Genomic DNA, 23895 nt, shown 5'->3' on the forward strand with positions numbered 1-23895 from the left:
TACTCTCTAGGTTTTGTTAATCAGTGAATGTACCTAATTTATAGTTTAACCAGTAGCACCTATGACATCATAGATTTTGAATCTGTATGTAGCTATCATGAGATGTGTCTCCTAAATTATTGATCATATTACAACGCATGCATAAATCAATAGACACTACAGATCTACATTTCATTGTAAAAAAATTAAGATAGGTACCTCTCTTCTCCCAGCAGCAGGAGATGACTCTTCAGCTGGCTGTTGCTCTCCTGCAGGATACTGCGTTCCATCTGGAGATGCTGGCACTGGTCCCGCAGGAACTGCAGCTCTCCTGTCACAAGGACAAAAATTTGCAATGGCGCATGTGATAAAGTACAAACACAATAAATCATAACAACCTGCATTCCATGTAAGAAGGATCTATGCAACACAAAAAAACGGCTTAGCAAGTCCTCAGACAACATTTTGGATTGCAGTTTTCAATGTGTAAAAGAGAAAGGAAAAGGAAAATCAGTAAAATATATTTTTTTAAATGTAGCCTGCAGATTTTAAAAGATAATGATAAATCTGGTACACAAAATAAATGTAATTTACGAAAAGTAGGGCAAAGGTGGATTTGTGGTTAATATAACATAACTATTTAACATAACTATTTAATAAGATAGATTTTATTTTGACCTTAGAATTATGTTGATGAAGACAGCCATTGCCTTTACTGTAAAATTAGAATAAGGACTTGATGTTTGTGTTAGGGATGAGCTCAGGTTCAGAAGAAAACCCAAACTCATCCAAGCCTGGAAGGAAGCTGTCAGTACCAGCCAATCAGCTGCAGCCAGGTCATTTCCTACCCTGCAGCTGCACATAATGGGATGCTGGTGGCATCATTGCCCTTATAAGGCCATAAGGCCATATTAGGTCAATGTCATTGTCCAAATATTGCCAGGTTAATGATGTCACCAGCATCCCACTGCTTTGTTTATTTGCAGCTGCGGGGGCAGGTAATGCCCCAGCCGCAGCTGATTGGGGCACAATGACAGCTTCCTTCCAGGTTCAGATGAGCTTGGGTTTGTTCCGAACCCAGGCTAATCCCTAGTCTGCGTAAATTAGAACAATATAAAGAAAATTTAAGATTTGTTTTCCAAAAAGGGCATCCATAAATTCAGTAATTTGGATAGATAAGGTGGTGATTATGTGACAACAATGTTCCAAGTTCTACACAACGGGCAGTACCCATAGCATATAATATTAAATGATTGGGGGTATAGGCTCAGTCCACAAAGGTAAAACCCCAGCGTAGGATAATTATTTTAAACAAAGTGACAGTTAGTTTCATCTCAGTCCAATGAAATGTAAAAACCTGTGACTGAAAATAAAGATCCTTACCCTTGTGGAAAGCTTTATGAATTGAGCCATATAGATGTTAATTTTTACTATATATGCTTGATAGGCTGTACATTTATGGTATGTTGTATGGGGAACACTGTGTTCTATACACTGGGTATGTGATTAATATTTAATTGAAGGTTATAACACTGCCGTACATCTGTTTCTGGGGGGCATGGTTCTTTGCATGGGACTGTCTGAATGGTACGGTACTTAAACTTTGGTGCTGTATGAATGTGGCAGTACAAAATAGATGTGAAACTTTTAGGTCTTATTCAATGCTAGTCAAGCTTAAAGCATCTGAAATATAATACATCCTTAAAAGCCATACATTTTGATAATGTGGCCTCTCACTAATGTACTGGGGTAATGCTCTTCATACAATATTTTCCATTGTTTATCTGTTTTTCTTTATGCCAACTGACTTGAAAAGGTCAGGCTTTTCAAATATGTCAAAATAGATCAAAGAGACATAAGGATTAACTGGTGCATTTGGAGAGCATGAGTGCATCCATTTAGCATAGAGTGCTGTGGTAGGAGGAAATATACAATACTTTTCTGTGAGCAAGGGTAGATGTTTTGGCAGAGTGTGATCCTGACACGGGGCATATATATATATATTTATATTGTGTAAGGAGTAAGAGGTCTGTTTTATACTTGACTTTCAGCATAGCTAGTTATTTCAAGCAGCCAACATTTTAGGAAAGTGAACTATTGCCAGGACTATGTACACTAAAGTACTTACATATTCTGAGCAATTGATAAAAGCCATTTGAAACCAGTTAATTCACCTCTGTAGCTATAGGCATCGTAGGGAAACTCATCTTCAAAATTCACAACAGAATTGTAGCTATGTTTATGGAGAGAAGATCTAAGCAGCCTGCTTTCAATCTAATTTAAACATATACCAAGCGTTGCTAAGCTGTTTGAAACCAACTGAAACCCGACTTTGGAGTCTTTGTTGTGATCTTTGAGGATATTTGAGAATAAACAACTTAACAGTACAAGCAACTAGAGAGGTCATTAATAACTTGTTTAAAGGTCTTTTACTACTTGTTAAGAATATGTAAATATTTTAACATCTCTAGACTATGCACTGGTGCACTTTAACCACCTCCTTACCGCCATATTTTTTTTTAAAAAGGCAGGGAGTTGGATGTGTATTTTTGGAGTTCCGTTTATAAACATCATTCCAGAATATACCCCTGAGCAGCTGGTGTGCTCGTTAATGACTTATCAGAGCCGTCATTGGCAAAGCAGATCCGATGACTAATCACATAATTTACAAATATAAACAGCACAGTTATTTTTGTCTTTTTGGTCTTTTTTCCTTAGCTAAGTAAAAAATTTTTTATAAACAGAGTTTATTAAATACCACCAACAGAGAATGCTACCTGTCTGATATAAAATGTATTTGGGTACAGTGTTGCTTGACTGAGTAATTGTCATTAAACTATCAAAGCACTGAAAACTAATAAATGACCTGGTACTAAAGGGCTACAGGCAGCCCTTTGGTTAAGGAGTTGGGACTCAGCAGTCCTGATATCTACTGGCTTCTGATTCTGCCTTGGCTAATGACAAACAGTATGTATTATTATTATTTTAACCAATAAGCTAAACAGTAAACCTGTTCTTGTGTATCATATCCTATAACAATAAATGAGAGAGGTATGGGCCAGTCAATTGAGAACAATATTACAATGACAAAGCCAGTGTGGTTACCCTGCAGTGTTGCAGGTTCCTGTCCTGCATGCACACTACAGCTCTTCATGCTGATCTCTGCTCTTAAGGTGGTTATCTCCATCTCATACTCCTGCCTTGTCTCCTGTAGCTCATGTAATTCAGCTCGCAGTCTACACAACTCCTCTTGCAGCGAGGCAATGTCACTCTCACGCTCAGCTGCTGCCTCCTCTGCTGACTGACGCAGAGACATAATCTCCTCCTGTGCACAGCGTAACTCTTGGGACACCTCCAGCAGTTCACACTCCTTCTCCTGTTCCAAGCTGTCCACCTCCTCCTGTACTGAGCGCAGCTGAGCTGCAGATGGATGAAGACAACATGTCATATTGAGGTTTAGCCATGATTTGACATTCAGATGTGATATTAAACAGTCTATTTTTCATATTAGGAGATAATTCAATTAAAGGATATCTAAGGTCAAAATCTAAAAACAAATATGTATTTATATATTGGATTTCAATAAATTCTATCCCACTCCTAATAACCACATTAATCCAGAAGTTTGTAAACTCACAGAGCTTGCATTTTGAACATTATCATTGCTTGCTGGAAGCAATGCATAATGGGATATGTAGTCTTGAGAAATCAAGAAACCTTCTCAAGAGTAAGAAAAGTATATTCATCTGCCAGTATAATTAATCAGTAATAGTATGCATAGGCAATTACATTGGCATTACAGGGTCAATCCATCTAAAATGAAATATTCCTATTATAGATGAAGTCTGGCAAACTGTTACCTTCTGGTCTTTTTTTTTGTTTGAGGATTCTATTGGCAGGATCTCAGTGACATAGTTCCTGGCATGTTTCATGAACACTTTGAAGTGCTATGTTTGTGCACGTCCATGCTGGATGTTCCGCTGGTGCAGCCAGTATTGAGCCCATAGAGATCCGGTCACACCCCCCCCCCCCCCCATTGGAGGAGGCAGGGGGGGCCCAGTGAGATACGGTCCTGGGCCATCCCCCCCATTGGAGGAGGCATGGTTGCATGGTCTGGCGATTTCAATTTATTATTTGAAGTGTCTGCTCTAAGGTCCAGTGCTTGCTGGGGATCTCGCGGCAGCTTTCTGGGGAACAATGCGGCACCTGTTTACAGTGCTGGCTGCGCATCTCCCTCTCCTGAAACCTTACACACCCCTCCTGAGACCCTCTGCACCCCTCCTGAGACTCTCCAAAGCCCCCTGAGATCCTCCACACCCCTCCTGAGATCCTCCACACCCCTCCTGAGATCCTCCACACCCCCCTTGAGACCCTCCACAGTCCTTCTGAGATCCTGCGCACCCCTCCTGAGAACCTCCACACCCCTTCTGAGAACCTCCACACTCCTCCTGAGACATTCCACAGCCCTCCTGACACCCTCCAACCAAGATAGCAGGCCAGCACCCCGGAGTAGAGCGGCAGCACAGAGTATGTAGAAAATTCATATACTATTATCCTGCATTAATGTATAATGTATTGCTGAGATTTGTAGTCCTCTATAGCCGATGGTATTCTGCATTACTGTATAATATATTGCTGAAATTTGTAGTCCTCTATAGCTGATGGTATTCTGCATTGCTGTAGAATGTATTGCTGAGATTTGCAGTCCTTTATAGCTGGTGGTATTCTGCATTGCTGTATAATGTATTGCTGGGATTTGTAGTCCTTTATAGCTGGTGGTATTCTGCACTGCTGTATAATGTATTGCTGGGATTTGTAGTCCTCTACAGCTGGTAGCATTCTGAATTGCTGTATAATGTATTGCTGGGATATGTAGTCCTCTATAGCTGGTGGTGTTCTGCATTGCTGTATAATGTATTGCTGAGATGTGTACTCATCCACTGTACTAAAATCATTAGTCTGTATTATTGTAGAAAAACTGTCACATGACACTAAAAAAAGCTACCGGTAATTGGTACCAGTGCGTACTTAAGTGAAAAGGATCGTATTCATACTCGATCTGGAAAAAAGGTATCGGTGCATCCCTAAGGATAGTGTTTGACTGTGGGAGGACATTAGAGTGTAAGCTCCTCTGGTGCAGAGACTGTTGTGACTGGTTCAGTGATTTCTGTACTGCACTGTGGAATATGTCAGAGCTATAGCAAGGTGGTTATAAGAAATGTAAGAGATGTAAGAAATCTTTAGGTAGTTAACTCTCCAGTCTCTACCAAAAACTTATATATAGATTTTAGGTGGTTTGACCATGTAATGTCCAGTTACACTATTTCACCATAAATTCACAGAATAATGAAGATACAATGGGGAGATTTATCAAAACTGGATGAGACAGAATCTGGAGCAGCTGCCCACAGAAACCAATCAGCTTTGCTTTTCAGTTTGTTCAGTTAAGCTTTTAAAATTAAAGATAGAAGCTGATTGATTTCCATGGACAACTTCTCCAGATTCTGTCTGCTCCAGTTTTGATAAATACCCCTCAGTTTTTATTAGACACAAGTATATCAGTCCATAGCTTACCCTGGAGCCTCTGGATTTGCTTTGTGAAAATCTCTGCTTGCTGAGCACTGGCTAATCTCTCCTCTTCCAGGATACCTGCAAATCAAAGTCCATATTAAAGAGCTGCATACATTGACTGGACTGCACTATATAAATACCAATAATAAATAAATAAATAAATAAATATGGGAAGCATAGCAGAGCCATGGGGGATCTGTTCCACTGCAAAAAAAAAAATGGGTCCGCAGGGAAGGGGCCTTCCTACAAATCATTAAAGCATTAGAGCATCTGCTCCCAGATACAGGTGTGTAAAAATTGTGCAGTGGCATGGCAGTTTACTAACAGCAAGAACAGACATCTTGAAGCAGAAGGCACATAGAGTAAAAATAAAAACTTAGGTCAGTAATTTCTTGATTTAGTGATTTCACTGCCTTTTTAGCAAAGGGAAGAAAAAAGTGCCAGGAAGTGGTAATGTTCGTGCATAGCAACATCATCAGTCCTTACACAAGGGGGAAGTATTTGGGATTTTCCTTGTTAAATTGCTAAAATTAATCATCTAAAAGTTAATTTAATCAGTGGGTACTGCAGGTGTGTGGTGATCCAAACCTGATTTATTTTTAAAAAAGTGAGCCAGTCTACACAGTTTTCTCTGATATGACACTTGCAGCAGGGCAGGCCAGCACCCATGATAGGTCAGCTCTAGGTCCATCTAAGTCACTCAGTAGTCCATGGGGTAATTGCTTCTAAGCATGTCAGTGTCAACGTTAAAGATTCAGGTGCTGTATGTGAGTTGTTCCTGTTGCTAACCTAGCCACTAAAGCTTAGATAAGCTGTAAAAGGCCACTCTAAGACAGCTGCTTTATGGAAGTTGAGTAGAGGAGGTGCATTGGTCAGCAGGTATCCCTGCCACCACCAGGAACCAGGCACTTTAGAAGAACATTCCCAAAGTGCTGTATGTTGGACTCCCTCTGGGATGCTGGCAGGAGGTCTGCCATTTTGACTTTGGTAGACTGTGGAAGAAAATTAAAATACCCAGAAGAAACTCACATAAATTATTATTCCTCCTCTCTGTATATAATGATGGATTCAATTACTAATGCCAATGAATATGGAATAAGTAGATGATAAAACAGATGAAAGCACAACGTTCTGCATCCCCACATCCCCCATTGCAATTTCTCTGCAGCCCTAATGATGCTACCTTGCATCTCCAAAAAGCTGTCTTCATGTTTCAGTGCTAGCTCCCGGGTCTCCTCCAGTTCTGTCAACAGCTGGATAATCTGTGTCCTCAAGTCTTGGCTCTCAAGGAGCATGCTGTTTGGACCACTTTCCGAACTGCTTGGCACATCTCCAGATTCCGACTCCAGGTCAGGTGGCTCCTCATCCTCTGAGTCTAACAGAAATATGTTGTAATATAAACATTTTGAATAATGAATTACCTGTTTCATAGTTCAATAAATACCAAAGTGACACACCGCACTAGAAAGTAGAATCACAAATATATATATAACAAATTCTCCAGATCTCAATCCAAATCGACCATCAGTGGTATGTGCTGGAAAAACAAGTCCGATCCGTGTCCGATCTTGCCAATGGTAGAACTTAAAGGATCTGCTACTGATGGCTTGGTGTCAGATACCACAGCACACCTTCAGAGGTCTAGTGGAGTCTAGAGTGGGTCAGGGCTGTTTAGGCAGCAAAAGGGGGACCTACTCAATATTAGGCGGTTGGTCATAATGTTATGGCTGATCCTGTGTATATATATATATATATATATATATACAGAGGATTGTGATTCTGTGTGGTGTGCTCCTGCAGGACAAGCAGAGAAGCGGCGTGGGTGCAACCTGTGAAAGCTGTGAACGGACAGTGTGTGGGCAGCAAGAGGCTTTGAACAAAAAGAGCTGTGTGTGGCTGAAGACCGGAAGGCTGTGAAGACCAGAGCTAGAGCTGGGAGAGAGCAGCAGTTTAATAAAGAATATATGAAGATGGTCTATTTGGAGGAGTAGTAGGGAACGTTGTTGATATAACACCTCGTATATGGTGCGGAGGAGAGAACTGCTCTGACAACATACTGCCTATATGGTGGAAAGATTGATCATTACAAGGAGCGTTTTTTGCTATTTGGTCTATTATCTCTGGTGAGTGTGGTATCAAGACACATGGTTGTGTAACGGTGAACTTTTCACTGGTAGCAATTGTTTCTTAGTGTGGAGCACAGTGTGTTGATTTTATTACACTTTTTGGGACACTTTGGAGAAGATTATTAGAAGAACATTGGACTTTGTTGTAGTTAATAAGTTAGTTTTATATAGTTTTGCTTTCATTTTTAAGTTAATATTTTGCGATTATTCAGTTGTATATATATTTGTGATTTTACTTTTTAGCTCGGTGTGTCACTTTTGTTATGTAATTGCAAGTAGTTTATTTACTTCTCGGACTGCAGCTTTCACAATCAAGGGGGTTAAAGCTATGATAGGAGTCGGATATCTTTGGAATTTCCTAGTTCAAACAATACCTTGTAAAACCTTTTTTATACTTTATCTTTCCCAACTTTACAGGATGTGGACAGATCTATGGATCAGAATGGTAGCACGTGCTGGAAATAATTGTTTCTCAGTAAACCACCTTTGTGAGCACTCACACAGTGCAGGTTAATAAAGAAATTCAAGGGGTTAAACGGCACACTCCTTTTCTTCCCCATGGTCCCTGTGTGTGTTGTAATGTAGCCACCCCTCCAACCTTGCTCCCGTGAACTCAATATATACATTACATTTAGCAAATTAACCAATCTTGAACACTAAGGGTTCAATTATAAAAGTTCCACGGTAGGCTATTCATTTTTGTTTTGTTATTTGTGGCAGGAAATCTGCTTTAAAGTATCATTGCTTGAAAGAAATGCATTTACAAATGTTCTAAAGTTTTCTGCCATGTAAGGTAGGGACAGGCTAAGGGCAGGGCCTGGTGTGGTGCTTTATGTATGACTTGCTAGATCAGGGGCGCCCACTATTTTTCGTCTGGAGATCTACTTTTCAAATGACGAGCTCATTGAGATCTACCAACGAAAACACACCTGCATTCAGAGGTGGGAGGGGGCGTAGGCTGCGCAGGCAGGCCCCTCGCCCACAGTGCGATCGCCTGCATTAGTGCCTGTGTTCCAGTCCAGTGCGATCCGCAAAAATGCTGCGAGCACTATTTTTGCAGATCGCACTGGACCGGAATGCAGGCACTAATGTGCCTGCGTTCCGAGTGCGGGCGATCGCACTGTGGGCGATGCCATTGACTTCAATACAGCTCCACACCCCCTCCCGCACCGGAACGCAGGGAGTCGGCCTGCTTACATTCCAGTGCATTCCAGTACATTACAGGTCCCGGCGTCCTGTCCTCCCGTGGTGCTCGTGTGGCCGACGTTGCACATGGGGTGTCCTGCACCTTTCCATCTGCAGCGTCTGACACATTCAGCCGGCAGCCACACGAGCATAGCCGTAGCCAGCTCCTTTTGCGCCTGAGGCAAGAAAAAAAACAACGTTTTATTTATTTATTTTTTACTATTTTTTTATTTTATTATCACTATTTATTTTTATTTTTTTTAATTTTCGTAATTTTTTTTTTGTTTTTGTTTTTTACTCTTGGGGGGGCTTCGGGGAAATATTAGGGGTCTAAAAAGCCCCTTGATATTTCCCTTTTAAAATAGAAAAAGAAATTGAGGACACATAGTCCTCAATCTTTTTTTCTGCAGCCTCTATTCTAAATGAATGGAAAGCACAGATGCTTCCCATTCATTCAGAAAATATTTACTATCAAGCAGTTTCGAGCCTCTGTACAGAGTGCTTCTCCCCATTGAGAAACTCATGAATGAACGGGACGTGATGTAAATCACATCCTGTTCATTCATTTATAACTTCCCGGGCAGAGGCAGCGGGGGATCCGACGAGAAGTGAAAGAGCACTTTCACTTTCACAGAACGGACGAGCAGTGAGGGGAGAGAGAGGCGCCGGCTGTCAGATCCTGGCCGAGCGTCTCTCTCTCTCCTCACCGCTCTGCATTAATTCTGTGACAGCGGCTCCGTCCTCCGCCCACCCCCGCCGCCGGTTCCTTCACTTCTTCTCGGATCCCTGCTGGGGAGAGCAGCGGGGATCCAGAGAAGCGGCGGGAGGAGAGGACATGGCGATCTACCAGTGATCGCTACGTGATCGACTGGTAGATCGCGATCGACCTTGTGGGCACCCCTGTGCTAGATGCTTATTGTGAGGCTAGTTCATGCCAGGCTAAAGCTTAGCGTGAAGAGTGAACCTCAGGAGAGGTAAGCAGCAACTCCTTATTTTAAAAGAAAGAATATAACCACAGGAAAGAATGGCCGAGGGAAGGAACAAGAAAAGTAAAGAGCTATGCAAAAAAGGGCCAAAAAAGAAGAAAAAAAGGCCCAACACTGGCTCATCACTTGGCTGATCCTGCAGATTGAACACTTAAACAAGCACCATCTCTACTGGAAGAGGAGGAAGTCGGTTGTTTCCCTTCTTTAAGATATTCAGTTAACTTGTTCAGAAGTGTGTTAATCTGGCATCCTGCTATTCAAGTCTGTATTCATAGCAGTAAAACACTTATCTGAAACCCTGGAGCAGCGGATTGTAGACTGCATGCATTAAATCATTTTTACCTTGCAAATAATACATAGGTATGCACCGATCCATTTTTTTCAGACCAAGTACAAGTACCGATACGTGTCCAAGTACTCAGATACCAAATACTGATACATTTTTGTTTAGTGTCATGCAACAGTTTTTCTAAAACAATACAGATTTATGTTTTCATGACAGTGGTGGAACACCAGGGCCTAGTCCCAGCTGAAAATCCTGCAACCCTGGTAGTTCTTGCTAGTTTATAGCCCATAAAAGCAGACACAAAAACAGATTTCTTGTCCGTAAGCTGTCCCTCAAAGCAAGGTCTCAACATGTCATGTGTATATAGCAGGTGGGCAAATAGTGTTCCCAAACTGAATTCCCTTAAAATTAATTCCAGGCACAAGGTAGATGTGTAAACTGGGCTAAACCAACAGAGAGAATTCAGCTCTAAAAGTTGAAATTGACAAACTCTTTAAGGGCCCATTCACACCAAAATCCGAAGGAAATCGAAAGTCAACGCAGGGTCTATTGACTTGCAGTTACAACCTCCGTTGACTTCCATTCCGTTGGGCTTTTTTTAAATTTTGCTTTCTCTGCTTTGCCAATCTTTATTTTAATGAATATGTCCTGAGTAGACAAACATCTATATATATATATATTTTTTTACTTCCATTGCATTGTGTTTCATCAATTTTTGTTCCGTTACGTTATGTTGCACTGAAAAAATGTAGAGCATGCTCTACATGTTTTCATTACCTTGCAACGGAACGGACCGAAGAGGTGTGAACTGATCCTATTCACACCCATTCTTTTTTCAGTGCCCTTGCATTAGCATCCGTTGAAAAACGGATTGCAACACAACGGATCTAGTGTGAATAGGGCCTTAGAGTAATTCTCAAGTATATACCTGTACAACACCTCTGCATAGTAATCAGCATCAGATGGAAGAACTGTTGGCGCTTCATAAGAAATAAAAGCAGAATGCTGCAAGATTACAGAAATTGCGTGAGATCTGTGTTTGGTTGTATACTATTCTATCGTGATCAATCTTTTCATAGACAAAAAAAGCATTACTAAGACATTTGGAATAATAACATTCAGTAGTCGAAGACAAGACTGACTGTGACTTGGTTAAATATCTATTTCTGGCTGTGATGAATAATACATGGTGTTCTGCAGTGCACCAAAATAAGATACACTAAAGGCTTGCACATCTGTTTTTCTCCTGACTGAGTTTCATGCTTTTATTATGCTCATCAACAATCCTATATGTAAAAGAGCAAGCAATGATTCAGGGTGATAACTGGATGAAAATATAATGCAAAGTGTGTTATGCAAGAGGCTTGGAAGAAATGAAAAATGCAAATATAACTGTACAAGCAAATAATCCCATTAGATCTCCACCTTCAGTGTATTTGAATCCGGTTTAGGGAGTATACTGCCAATTATATATTTTTGAAAATTACTGAACAGCTCCAAGCACCAAGGCTAATAAATCCCATCTATATTGATGCCTACAGACACTAGAGGATGCTCAAATCTGCCAACATTAATCTACCCTCTCAGGGCAGTAAACAATGTGAATTGCAAGGTTCTGCCAAGCTACTAAGTTAACCAATAAAGAAAGAACTGACCCTGCACCATGCACCATGTGAATGTGCTTATGTATTGTATAAATGTGGAAAGAGCCTTAATGCGAAATGTCTGATAACAAGTGGGCCAACATTCTCCTACATGAATACTAGGGTTGCACAGATACCAAGTACAGGAGTCGGTACAAGTATGAGTACATGTACCGATACTTTTGAGCTCCAAGACTAGACTAGAGAAAAATTAAAAAATTAGGAGGCAGCTGTCATTTGTAAGGAGCACACGGAGCTCCTGGGATTTGTTCATCTCTGTTTTAATGTATGATTTTGTTTTTATAAATATAAATAAAGGGATGCACAGATACCAGTATTGCAAGTACGAGTACTGGTACTTGCCGAGTACTTACAAGTACGAGTACTGATACATTTTTGTTTATTGTCATGTGACAGTTTTTCTAAAACAATACAGACTAATGATTTCAGGACAGTGGTGGAGTGCCAGAGCCAGGTCCCAGCTGCAACCTCTGCAACCCTGGTAGTTCTCATGAAAATGCCAAGTATCTGCACTGGTACTCAAAAAGTATCTGTGCATCCCTAATGAATACCCTAGAACATACCAGGAAACAGACAGGGATTAAATCTAATGCCGTATGATTTTGGAACCTGAAGTTCCTCAAGTTTTCTGTTTTGCTGATTATTGACTTCAAATCTCATTTAGTGGTGCCTCCATGCAATGTATGGAGGACACAATCTAAAAAACAGTATATAATGTGATTACTCAAACACTTAGTTTTTCTACTTTTAAAAAAATATTAATAAATCAATGTTGTTAAATTGGCAAATTTGACCAAAATCTTTGCTTTGGAAGTTTAAAAAAATATATATTTTACTTATGTCAGAAGGCACATCCAGCAGAGCTGTGCTGAGGTTGTTTTTGGAATCAATACAACCTAGATCTCTGAACTGGAGCGCTGTTCTTTAAAAAAAAAAACCTAAGAAGATGAATCATTAGGACATGCTAACAACATTCATTGCTTTCAGAACTTATACCAATCACTTGTGTATAGTTAGCATGCTTTCAGTAGCATATAGTAAACTAAAACCAACATCAGTTTATCCCTGTTTGTCTGTGGCTTAATGGGGCTGAAAAGCTTAAAGCTGCTTCCCAATTAGCTCTGTGTTAACACCTAACAGTGCCTAAAGCAGAAATCTTCACCAGTACACCTGTTATAAAATAATTATATTTATTCACAAAAGAAAAAAAAAGGCATGATAACAATGTTCCTCATGCTTAACCCTATGCTTGTTAAATGTTTCCCTACTGGAAGCTAACTACAAAGTTTTCTATTGCTGGTACTTGGTGCCTTCTAGATTAGCATTAAAGGAGAACTATGAGGTGAGTGCTTTTCACTCACCTCATAGTTCTAGCCGACCTGTGACAATGAGACTGTCACAGGTCGGCTCAGTAGATCGGGAGGTGAGTGAACACATACCGGGTTCGCTCGCCTCTCGATCCTGTCACGGCTCTCTGCCGTGACAGGGGGAGGGGCTGGATTCCCCTCTCCCCGCTCCGATCTGCCAGCGCTGACTGGCGGAACGGACGGGGGAGGGGGCGGGTACAGCTGGCTCTGCCTCTAGATAGGCAGAGCCAGCTGTCACTCACGCAGCTGGGCGGATCCCGTCATCTAAGTCGTGATCCGCTCCGGCTGCGGCGTCTCAGTATACCGCGAGCTGTAGCTCGCGGTATACTGAGCTTAGGGTAACGGGAGGACGCTAGTTTGTGTCCTCCCTTTACCCTAAGGAGAACTATGGGGAAAAACACTGACCCCATAGTTCTCCTTTAATGTTTCCGGGAACCAGTTCTCTATGCTTCCGTGGATGTGAACATCAGGGAACCATGACCCGTATTTGGTTGCAATATTCTAAATTGCGGCCCTTCTGGAATAGATTTTTTGCCTTGCTTTTCAAAGTTCTCCACATTTGAGTTCCAAGAGACCCACAATAAGTGTTGAGTTTCTAGGACGCAAGGCAAACTTCTATCCTTCTTTTTCTTAGCGGACAAAATTTATTTTGCCAGAGCCTGGAAAACAGCGAAAGTTCCTTTTCTATATGTCAAGTCCAAACTCAATTGGATCATGGATAAGGAAAAATGATATAGCATCCTTCAGGACAGGCAACTCCAGTTTGAGGCATTGTGAGAACCCTGGCTACAATATTTAGGTATTTCTGCTTCTGTCTAATTACATCTATACATATAGCACTAGTTGACGTGTCCGGAGCCTATAGTTCTTTCTCTCTGTTATTTTCTGTTATTCCTATCTTCTCTTTTCCTGTATTAATGTATCCCCCATTGACTAGGCGGAATATTGAATATGTTATATTCTGAATAGATTATTCTAATGTATTCCAATTCTGAGGATATGTATTTTATTGTCTAACACACATTTGGCTTAAAGCTGTTGATCTTATATGGCACTCTTACCTCTGAGGCTATCACATTGTGTCGAAATAGGTTTCATAGACTTTACTTTACTCATTAAAGCTCGCATGGGTGAAATGTGCTCCTGTATTGTATAAATGTGGAAAGAGCCTTAATGCAAAATGTCTGATAACAAGTGGGCCAATATTCTCCTACATGAATACCCTAGAACGTACCAGGAAACAGACGGGGATTAAAATTAATGTCATATGATTTTGGAACCTGAAGTTCCTCAAGTTTTCTGTTTTGCTGATTATTGACTTCAAATCTCATTTAGTGGTGCCTCCATGCAATGTATGGAGGACACAATCTAAAAAACAGTATATAATGTGATTACTCAAACACAGGCCCTTCAATGTCTTAGTTTTTCCAGTTTAAAAAATAAAATATTAATAAATCAATGTTGTACTATTTTTATATTCTCTGTATATCTGAAAAACCTTCTTCTTTAATAAAAACTTTGAAAGAAAAAAAAGGGATCACAAGCCAACATTTCGGGACCATACAGGATGCCTTTCTCAAAGCAAAGATATGATACTTTTAAATGGAAGCGTTATGTTCTTTCGCCAAATCACCAAATCTCAATCGTGAGTCACAGTAATAGAAACAATAGCTTTACTTACACTCACCATTCAGTAGCTCTCTTGGATAAGAATGATTTCTTCTGGTAAGAGGCTGGGGGAGCCAGCGACCAGGTCCTCCTGAACCTGGATTGGTTCCTGTGGTGGGAAAGAACAGAAACATATCATATATTTGTATATATGTAGGGACCCTGCATATGTAGGGACTAAGCAGTAGTATAGCTTAGGCCATTGATTGCTTCTGTCTGTTAAGCTGGCCATACTCTGTGCGAAAAGCATTTGATTCCCCCATCAGCGGCAAATAGTGTGGATGGGGAACCTCCCCTTCCCTGGTTGGCTATTGTATTCTGACAGTGGACGGTGTACTACTGTTAGAATATCCGAACAGTGACTGCAACTGATTGGTCAAGAATTTTTGGAGTAGCTCCTTTGACAAATGTGAACTTTTGATGAAGGAGTGGGAAAGGATCCCGAGTTGGCTACACTGATTGAATTTCGGACTTTGGGCAGTCTATGGCTAGCTTCATTGTTGAGCAGTCTGCAGTAATCAGTGTGATAAGGGTCAGTCATGTATATTTATTCATTTATTCCCATAGGCCAGTCACTTGGGAGATTGCTCATTAATGTCAGCTGGGGGAAGGTAATAAATATTAGGAACAACCAACCAAATGTCTTTCCCTCCTTTCTGCCCAGGGCTGTGCCTCTGGTGGAGCTATGGTTTATAAATTCCTGGATTGCCAAGTCCATGTTGCTCTGGACTCTGTTCAGAGTAAGCTATGCAAAGGCTGGACATGTAGTATTGAAGAGACCTCCTGGTAAAGAAAGAACCTGTGGCTCCCCACATAAAGTAAGTATTACTGCCCCACATATGTATATTTGAAAATGTTTACAAAATCAGTATTTCACATATACACTTCTATAAAGAGTTCCTCTTTTTAGGGCTACATTCTAAGTGGAGTAACCTAGAGCAGCTAATCATAATTTGTACTAGTCTATTCAAGTAACACTGATTGGTTGGTCTGGGACACAGCTTTTAAGAATTAGGACCTAAAATGTATGTAAACCCTAATAGACCTATCTTACTTTCTCCCTTTTGGCTTGTTAAAATTAATTTAAAGTGTTTTGTTATTCCCAGTTCACCTCTGTACACTACAGAACACATTTCCCTGTGTTATGTAGATGAGGAGAGGTGCAGGAGTCCTGTAGTCCTAACACACTTCCTATCCTGGGGTGGCCACACTGCTCCTCCATAGATACAGTACAGTGAGTGAGTGTTAATAACCATGGAATAGGAAGGGGTCTATTTAGGAGCATACTTCTTTTAAGTATTTATTTTCTATGCTCCTAAGCACCTTTTATTGGCCATAATGCAGTGTTTTCTGAATGTCACATTCAAGGGGTCTATTTATATAATGTTCTCACCCAAAATTCATGCAGCCTTCACCTAAGATTCACACATTTTTGTAATTGGATTCAGCTGGAAAAATGCATAAAAGTTGTGTGAAATTTGTGTGAAAACATTTATAAATAGACCCATAACCGTGTTTAAGCCTTGCAATATTGACTGCGTGACAGAGCTGACCATATTGTTATTTTTCTGGTGTACCTAGAAGAACTCCACATAAAATCCAAATGCCCAGGGTGATGAGGAAGAGGCAGCAGCAGTGATGCATAGACTGGTATCAGTACCACACAGCAGCTGTCCCAAGCAGCAAGTTGTTGTTACTAAAAAGTCAGCAGAGTTGTGCAAACCATATTAAAATGTGACCAGTCCTGTCCTCTCATATGTATATTCCTTAACATTTGATTGTTGATCCTGAGAGTAAAACCATGGTCTGTTCACATGCTGGGAGTGGTAATGGCGGTACTGGTGGTGGATGGTGGTGCTCTTGGAACTCTATTAGTGGCAGTGGCAAGGGCAGGCAGACAACAGCTGGTCCAAGAAATTCACAGTGTGTTAGATTTGGGCTTAGGTGATGGTGGCACTGATGATGAAGTGTTGGAGAAGGCCTGAGAAATGCTTGAAGAGAGATGGTCATGGCTTGATCTCAATTGTATCATGGCTCCTGAAAACAAAATTGGCCCCATGGATTATTGGGCATTCAGCTGGTACCAGTGGTCCAAATTGATCCAGTTTGTCCTGCCCACTTTCCAGCGTCCTTTTAGCATGTGCATTATTGTAGGATCTCCAATCTCCAGATTGTTCATTGTTAGCATCAAGAGGCTGGCACTTATTACAAATAAATAATGACTGAAGAGGCTAAGATTTTCTACTACCCATCCCTGATGCCACAGAATAGGTACATCTCTATCACCACCATCAGCAATAGACATGGAATAAACTAATATGCTCATATGAGGCTATTTATTATTATAATTTACATATAAAATGGTTATCATGTTGTATGTGTAGCCCCCATTGCCTTCTGTAATGTGGCTACTAGACATTTAGTGATACCAGGGCGGTAGTCAGCCTGGCTGGACTTATAGTGGCAATTATCTGGTGGATTCCAGGTGTCTAGCATTGCCTGTACCCCCTGGGTGGAGTGTGACTCTGTCATATTGTGGGACAGCCAACGAGAGGCACTGTAGTGTATGAACAGTACAGCAGCCAATCACTGGGTTTCTCTCAGCCAGTGGTGCATGCTGGGATAGGGTAGATATACTGGTGGGATTTGCCATGTGCTCAGACTAGCCGGGCCCAGCAATGGAATAGGGCTGGGTGCTGTTCAGCCTGCCCCCCAGGCTAGGCATAAGGCCCGGGGGTGGGCATGGGCTGGTGTAAGGGAAAGGTTTCCCTGAGGCCTCCAATATGGAGGCCTGTGATGCTGATAGAGGAAGAGAATCGGGACCAATGCAGGCTCTTGAAGTACCCTGGAACTAAGAGGACTTCAGGAGCATATTCGGTGTCTTTTCTGCTTGAGGATTTGTATCCATCCTGCTTATCTGCTACATCAGTTGCTGTCCACTGTCTCCCAAGTGGATCTACACTGATATGCAAACCAGGTCTGGTGTGTCTTGAGCTCTTGTTAGTTACCACTGGAAACCCAGAATTCCTATAACCTCTCTCCCCAGTGAAGATGTTTAATAAAAGGTTATTCAGCATTTTACTACTGGAGTGGACATCAGTTTATGGACACCAGAAGAAGGGTGGTTAGTGCTAATGGGTGGGCAGCTGAAGAACATACCCTAGACAGACTAGAGATGAACCGGACAATCAGCGGCTCCTTTGGGGGTGAGTGCTACATATGTAACAGTACATATTTTGCTAAAAAAAAGGCAAGCCTATGCCCGACCAAGAAAAGTTGAACTATGCATATAACGACTGTATACAATTTTGTGCATTTTGTTATATGTTGAGTTTGAATTAACATGGTTTGTGAAAGGTTTATTTTAGGTCTTTGGTCAGATGTAGAGTAGCCATAATGCACTAGTCACTCTGCAAAACAAGCAAGAATACAGCTTGCCAGCATGAGTCTTAAGACACAGTTGCCTTGTTTTTTACCCGCGCAGAAATTCCTCATTCTTGCCCTCATCATTATGGCTACTGTCACTGCTGACAAAAGGTGTTAGATCAGGAGACTGTATTCCCAAAGTACAGTGTCTTTCTGTAACTGTTCAATATTATAACAGGATTGTATATTTTCTTTGTTATTATTCAAGGCTAAACAAATACAATGTTTGATTTTTTTTGTCAAATAAATTATTAATATTGCATATCAATGGTTCATATTTTCCCAGGATTCTAGGCTAGTTTACAGATATGCTGTGAATACAAGATTAGGCACATTAGATTACACACTCACAAATAAATACGTTAGCCATATGACTCGGAGGGGGGACTCTTCCCTCCTCTTCTATAGAGTTGGTGCTGTCTAGATCTTTGGTCTGGAGAAGCCATCAAGTGCAGAGCATTTAAAAAAGTAAAATTGGCCAAAACCACTAAAGTTTACTGTTAATTAACTGTTCTGCCTTATTCTTCTCTATCTGCTCCTGAGTGACATTCCCTCAACCCCATAGCAGTACTTGAATAGCAACAATGAAATGAATCTGCTCTTGTGCTCAAGTGCCATTTCTTCAGTGTTTTCTGTGTAATGAAAATAAAGAGAAATACACTCTACACGCTACAGCTCTTCCCCCTAGTTATCTGCATTTCTTTTGGATGGGGTAAAAAAGGTTTATTTTAGGTCTTTGGTCAGATGTATACATCTGAATAATAGACAATATGTATTTCAGCATGCATCGGCTTTTGTGTTGTGGGATATAATATAGCCATTGACTATTTAAAAGGAAACTTGAGTGGATCATGCAGGGCAAAGCAAAAGGTTCACTTTATTGTGAGATTCCACCCCCACATCATTTTTTTTTATACTTAACTTGACCTTGCTTCCTTGCCACATGGGAATCAAATTGAAGTACTCGGTACTTCTGGGTATAGGGGAGGAAGTGGTTGACGTTTGGAAGCTAAAGGATTATTTGTGTTTTTCCAGTGATGTTTAGTTGAAATCAGTTAAGGTAATTTAAATGCTAATGGGATTCCATGCAGGAGTGGATACATTTGGTTGACTGCTTGTGTTGGTATGTTCTAGATTATGTGGTATGTGCTATTTTGTTCTGTACATATTACTGCGCAGAACAAATGATTCACCAAGAAAAACAAATCAGGACTAATAAACTGGGATTACATTGATTTTCATTTGAAGTAGGCATTATTTTAATATCATGACTAATTCAAGGTGCTGCATAGATTGTTGGAGAGTAGTAAGCATGTAAAGAAAGTCTGAAAATCAGGAGTCATGCAACCTGCCTGCTTGGGCTTGAGATAGTCCATGCAAGCAATCGTTTCCAAAGCAACCCATAAGGCAGTGGTATTAAATTAAAATTCAAGGAGGTCTGGTGAGTAAAATTTTCTTTTAGCAGAGGTCCGAATCTCATGTCCCCACAATACCCCCTTACATTAGTTATCCCCATTAGTGTGCTCCTTACATTAGTTTTCACCATCAGAGTTTTCCCTTACATTAGTGTTCCCCATCAGAATGCTCCCTTAAATTAGATGCCTCCATCAGATTGCCCGTTACATTGGTTGTCACCATAAGAGTGTCCCCTTACATTAGTTGTCCCCTTCAGAGTTTTCCATAGTGTCATAGTGTTCCCCATAGAGTGCCCCGTTACAATACTTTTCTCCATCAGAGTGGACATTTGTTGTCCTCTTCAGAGTTCTCTCTTACATTAGGTGTCCGCATCAGAGTGCCCCTTTACATTAATCGTCCCCATAAAAGTGTCCACCTTACACTTGTAACCAATGTAAGGGGGCATTCTGATGGGGTAAACTGATGTAGGAAGGCACTACGATAAGAACTAATATTTTGCTGTCCTCATCAGAGTGCCCCTTACATTGGTTGTCCCCATGAGAGTGCCCCCTAACATTGGCTGCCCCTCTTACTGTGCCCCTTTCTTCCATAAATAATGTAAAGGGGCACTCTGATGGGGGCAACTAATGTAAAGGGGAACTCTGATGGGGACAACTAATGATTAGTTGTCCCCATCAGAGTGCCCCCATCATTTTCTGCCCCCTTTACATCATTCTCCACACATACCTTGTGCACCAGCGAACAGAGGGAAGTGGAGCAGCTGACAGAAGATGCTACTTTTCCATCTTTCTGTAATTCTGGCTAATGTTGTAATGCAGCCAGCCATAACCCAGCGCAGATCAAGCAAACTGCAGGTGAGGATAGAAGAAGTTACTCTTCCTTCTGTAATGCTGGGGTTGGGGCACCCTCGGCTAGTTATAGCTGGCAGCCTCCGAGACTGGTGCATCCACTATCAGACAGACATAACCAACGGCCAGGGCGCGGTCACAGTCAAGACAGAACCATCACTCAGTCCGTGTATAGGCCGCGGTCCGTCATTTAATGATCCCCACCATAAGGCAACCCATAAGGTTATGAACTGCATAATTAATATAAGTCATTCACTTGTTGACTGAGTGCAATGGTGGCAGGGGTCTAGCAAGCAGCAAGGATGAAGGAGAACTTTCTGTATGTTTTGCAAAAAGGAAATTATTAACTGTTAATGGGTCCAAAGGACTTTTCAATCTGTGCTCTCAGAGGAGTGGTTGCAATAGCAGTAGTTAAATCTGTATCCATATTTTTTCAGATGTTACTGAACAAATTATGTGTTACAGAGTTTATAGATGATCTATAGAGGTACAACAACAATAATACTTATAATACAATATACAATAGTATAATATATAATACAGCATGTGTACAGTTTATGTACGATCTATAGAGGTTCAGCAACAATAATACTTATAATACTATGTATAATAGTATACTATATAATACTATAGTACAGCATAACACCGATTTTGTGACTGCAAACTCAGAAAAGCATAAAGTGAACATAAGCAACATTTCCAAAGCAAGAACCCGAGGAACAGTGAAATCATTGTATACATATTTTTTCTCTTATGCTATGCAGATTGTGTGTCTGGCTGACTGACACACTTTAAGAATAAAAACTTTTGTAATGGGGCATACAATGTGTGGTATACTTTACTTAAAAATAAAAAGGTATAAAGTGGTTGATATTGATTGCCCAACATCAACAGCTAGTTGAGTTTTTTTTATTGCTCTAAATATAAATTTAAAATACATTTCAGATTGTGTGAATGATTGACAGAGACACTGTAATGGTATTTATTTATTTTTTGTCTGCAGCACAAAACACTTAAAATGGAATGCTTTACATTATGTAAAAAAAAGTGCATAAAAATGTGGCATATCAAGGGTGGTATCTGTTTCAATTATTTTACTGCACGTCTTGTTGGCTGACACATTGCATGAATAATATTTCTTGTTGCTACATTCAGTACATGTGGAACACAACGTTGTACTTTGTTTTAGAGAACAATCTGTAAAAATAACATATGACAAGGACCATTTTTGTGGATCTATACAAGGTTTCCTCAGACTTTTTGCCACCTGAGGCCATTGGGGTTGGTTCTGGTGGTGCACGTTACGGGAGGGGTGGTTGGATGGAGGTGCTGGTGGTGCATGCTAGCTCTGGCTGGTGTCCAGCCCAGCTTACTGATTGCAAGGGGCTGGACGTGATGCCGGCCAGAGCATCCCTGGTTGCCAAGGACTCTTCGCAACCTGGGATGTTCTAGACCGGAAAGGGGGGTGACAGGCACATTTCCACCCACACACCCCCATTATAGGGACTGCCCTGACTGTATGCCAGCAATTAAAGGAGAATTATGGGGTGAGTGAAATACTGCTGACTGGAGGAACAGACAGGGGAGGGGCCATGCACAGCTGTCAATCAGCCAGTGGGGGGGATCCCGACGATATTGTGGGGATCTGTCCTGGCTGCGGCATGGCTCTGCTCTGTTGGCATATAGCGGGCAATAGCCCTATATATATGCAGTGTTTTGGGTCACGGGAGGACATAGCATATGTCCTCCTATGACCCTAAAGAGAACTATGGCCAAAAAAGGTTAGGCCATAGTTCTCTTTTAAAGAAATATGTGAGTTATATCCAAACGTGTTCCCTATACTACAGACCTTCAAACTAACCCTGTTTATTCTAGATGCCCGGCTAAAGCCAGCCAAGTAACCAATCAGAACTAATGACAAACTGTGTGATAACGAGGCAAATTTGTGTTGTAATGAAAGAATTAATGCTTCATGTGCTAAGGCTCATGATAAATGAAAAAAACTAGGACAATGGTTGGTGGTTCTGAGCAGCATGGCAATACAGTTAAAAATGGCAAATGTACAACTGCAAAGCTTTCAAACGGCAGGTGTTTGTCCCCTCATGACCCTCCTGGTTGATTGCAAGAAAGAAGGGAGCAAAAGGTAGATGGGAAAATGTGGAAGCCAGCTTGAAGAAAGTCAATCAATATTCGCAAGTTCATAAACATAATCTTTCACTGCAAGCTGCAGAGATCAAGTGTGTGTGTTCAGGCTGAGCCTTAAAGTGTATTTCTACTTTTGTAGCCAAATTAGGATGACATCTATTTTATATTTTTACACGTTTTTCATTCACATAGCATAACTAAAACAAAATGTTGCTTGCACAATACATGCTCTATTCCAGCAGCTCTCAACCTTTTTTTTCAGCCACAGTACCTAAAAGTATGCAAAATCTCAAGACAACCCAATCTAAAATGTAAAAACCTAAATGTAAAAAGTAACATTTGGCCCGTCCTAAATCCAAACCAGATGGCTATCTTGGATTTTAAGGGGGGTCTCCATGCAAAAGCACAAAAAAAGTGTGGTCCCCTCTTTACATCAGAAACTTGTTAAAGATGTCACCAGCACACCGTATTGAAGTGAAGAACAAGTCTGTTTATTGATGCTTCATGTAAAAAAAGATAACGTTTCGGGGCCACACAGGGTCCCCTTCATCAGGCTTGAAATGACAATACAGCTAAAGAAAAACCTTATATAGCTAAAAACCTTATATAGCTAAAAACCTTATATAGCTAAACCAACAGTGCAAATGAACAGAAAACCACTCCCACCAACCCCCTGACATCACTGTGACATCATGTTCCCACCATGTGCTGGTGACATTTTTAACTAGTTTCAGTATCTGCGGTCGTTTTCGAGCACCCACACTGACCAGGATACCCGGTAAGGAGTGCAGCAGGATACTGGAATACAAGCTCTTTACATCAGAGCCGCCTCTTCAAATCAGGACCCCCTTTCACATCATAATCCCGCTTTCCACATCACAGTACTCCTTTACATTAGGAGCTATCTTCACATAAGAAGCCTCATCCTTTCAAATCAGAGTCCCACCTTCACATCAGAAGTCCCCTTTTTACATCAAGAGCCCCTCTTCAAATCAGAGTGCTCATCACATCTGAAGCCCCTTCCTTTCACATCAGAAGCCCCTCTTTTACATCAGAGTTCTCTTCTTTCACTTCAGGAGCCCCCTTTAGAAGTATGCCTACACTATGTAAAGTCATGACTCTGCAAAATTTTGAGGCACACCTGAGGAAACTAGAAGGCACCCCAGGGTGCCACATCACACTGGTTGAGAAAGACTGCTCTATTCTGAAAGAAAAGTTGTCCTCTATA

General features: G+C 41.0%; 1 protein-coding gene across 4 annotated transcripts in view; it reads right to left on the reverse strand.

Moving 5' to 3' along the window:
• CCDC136 (coiled-coil domain containing 136) overlaps positions 1 to 23895 on the reverse strand; it is a 43443-nt gene that overhangs the window by 16789 nt on the left and 2759 nt on the right. For 3 of the 4 annotated variants that reach the window (XM_018565961.1, XM_018565969.1, XM_018565945.1), the window contains exons 2-6: positions 14846 to 14941; positions 6734 to 6925; positions 5554 to 5628; positions 3085 to 3399; positions 199 to 310 (exon numbers count right to left, since the gene is read on the reverse strand). In XM_018565961.1, the coding sequence (XP_018421463.1) occupies positions 199 to 310; positions 3085 to 3399; positions 5554 to 5628; positions 6734 to 6925; positions 14846 to 14941 (790 nt within the window). The remainder of the gene's footprint in view (positions 1 to 198; positions 311 to 3084; positions 3400 to 5553; positions 5629 to 6733; positions 6926 to 14845; positions 14942 to 23895) is intronic. The other variant, XM_018565952.1, reaches the window with a different exon arrangement.

This window comes from Nanorana parkeri, unplaced genomic scaffold (genome assembly GCF_000935625.1).
Source record: "Nanorana parkeri isolate BGI_ZX_2015 unplaced genomic scaffold, ASM93562v1 scaffold26, whole genome shotgun sequence".
Classification (NCBI taxonomy): Eukaryota; Metazoa; Chordata; class Amphibia; order Anura; family Dicroglossidae; genus Nanorana; species Nanorana parkeri.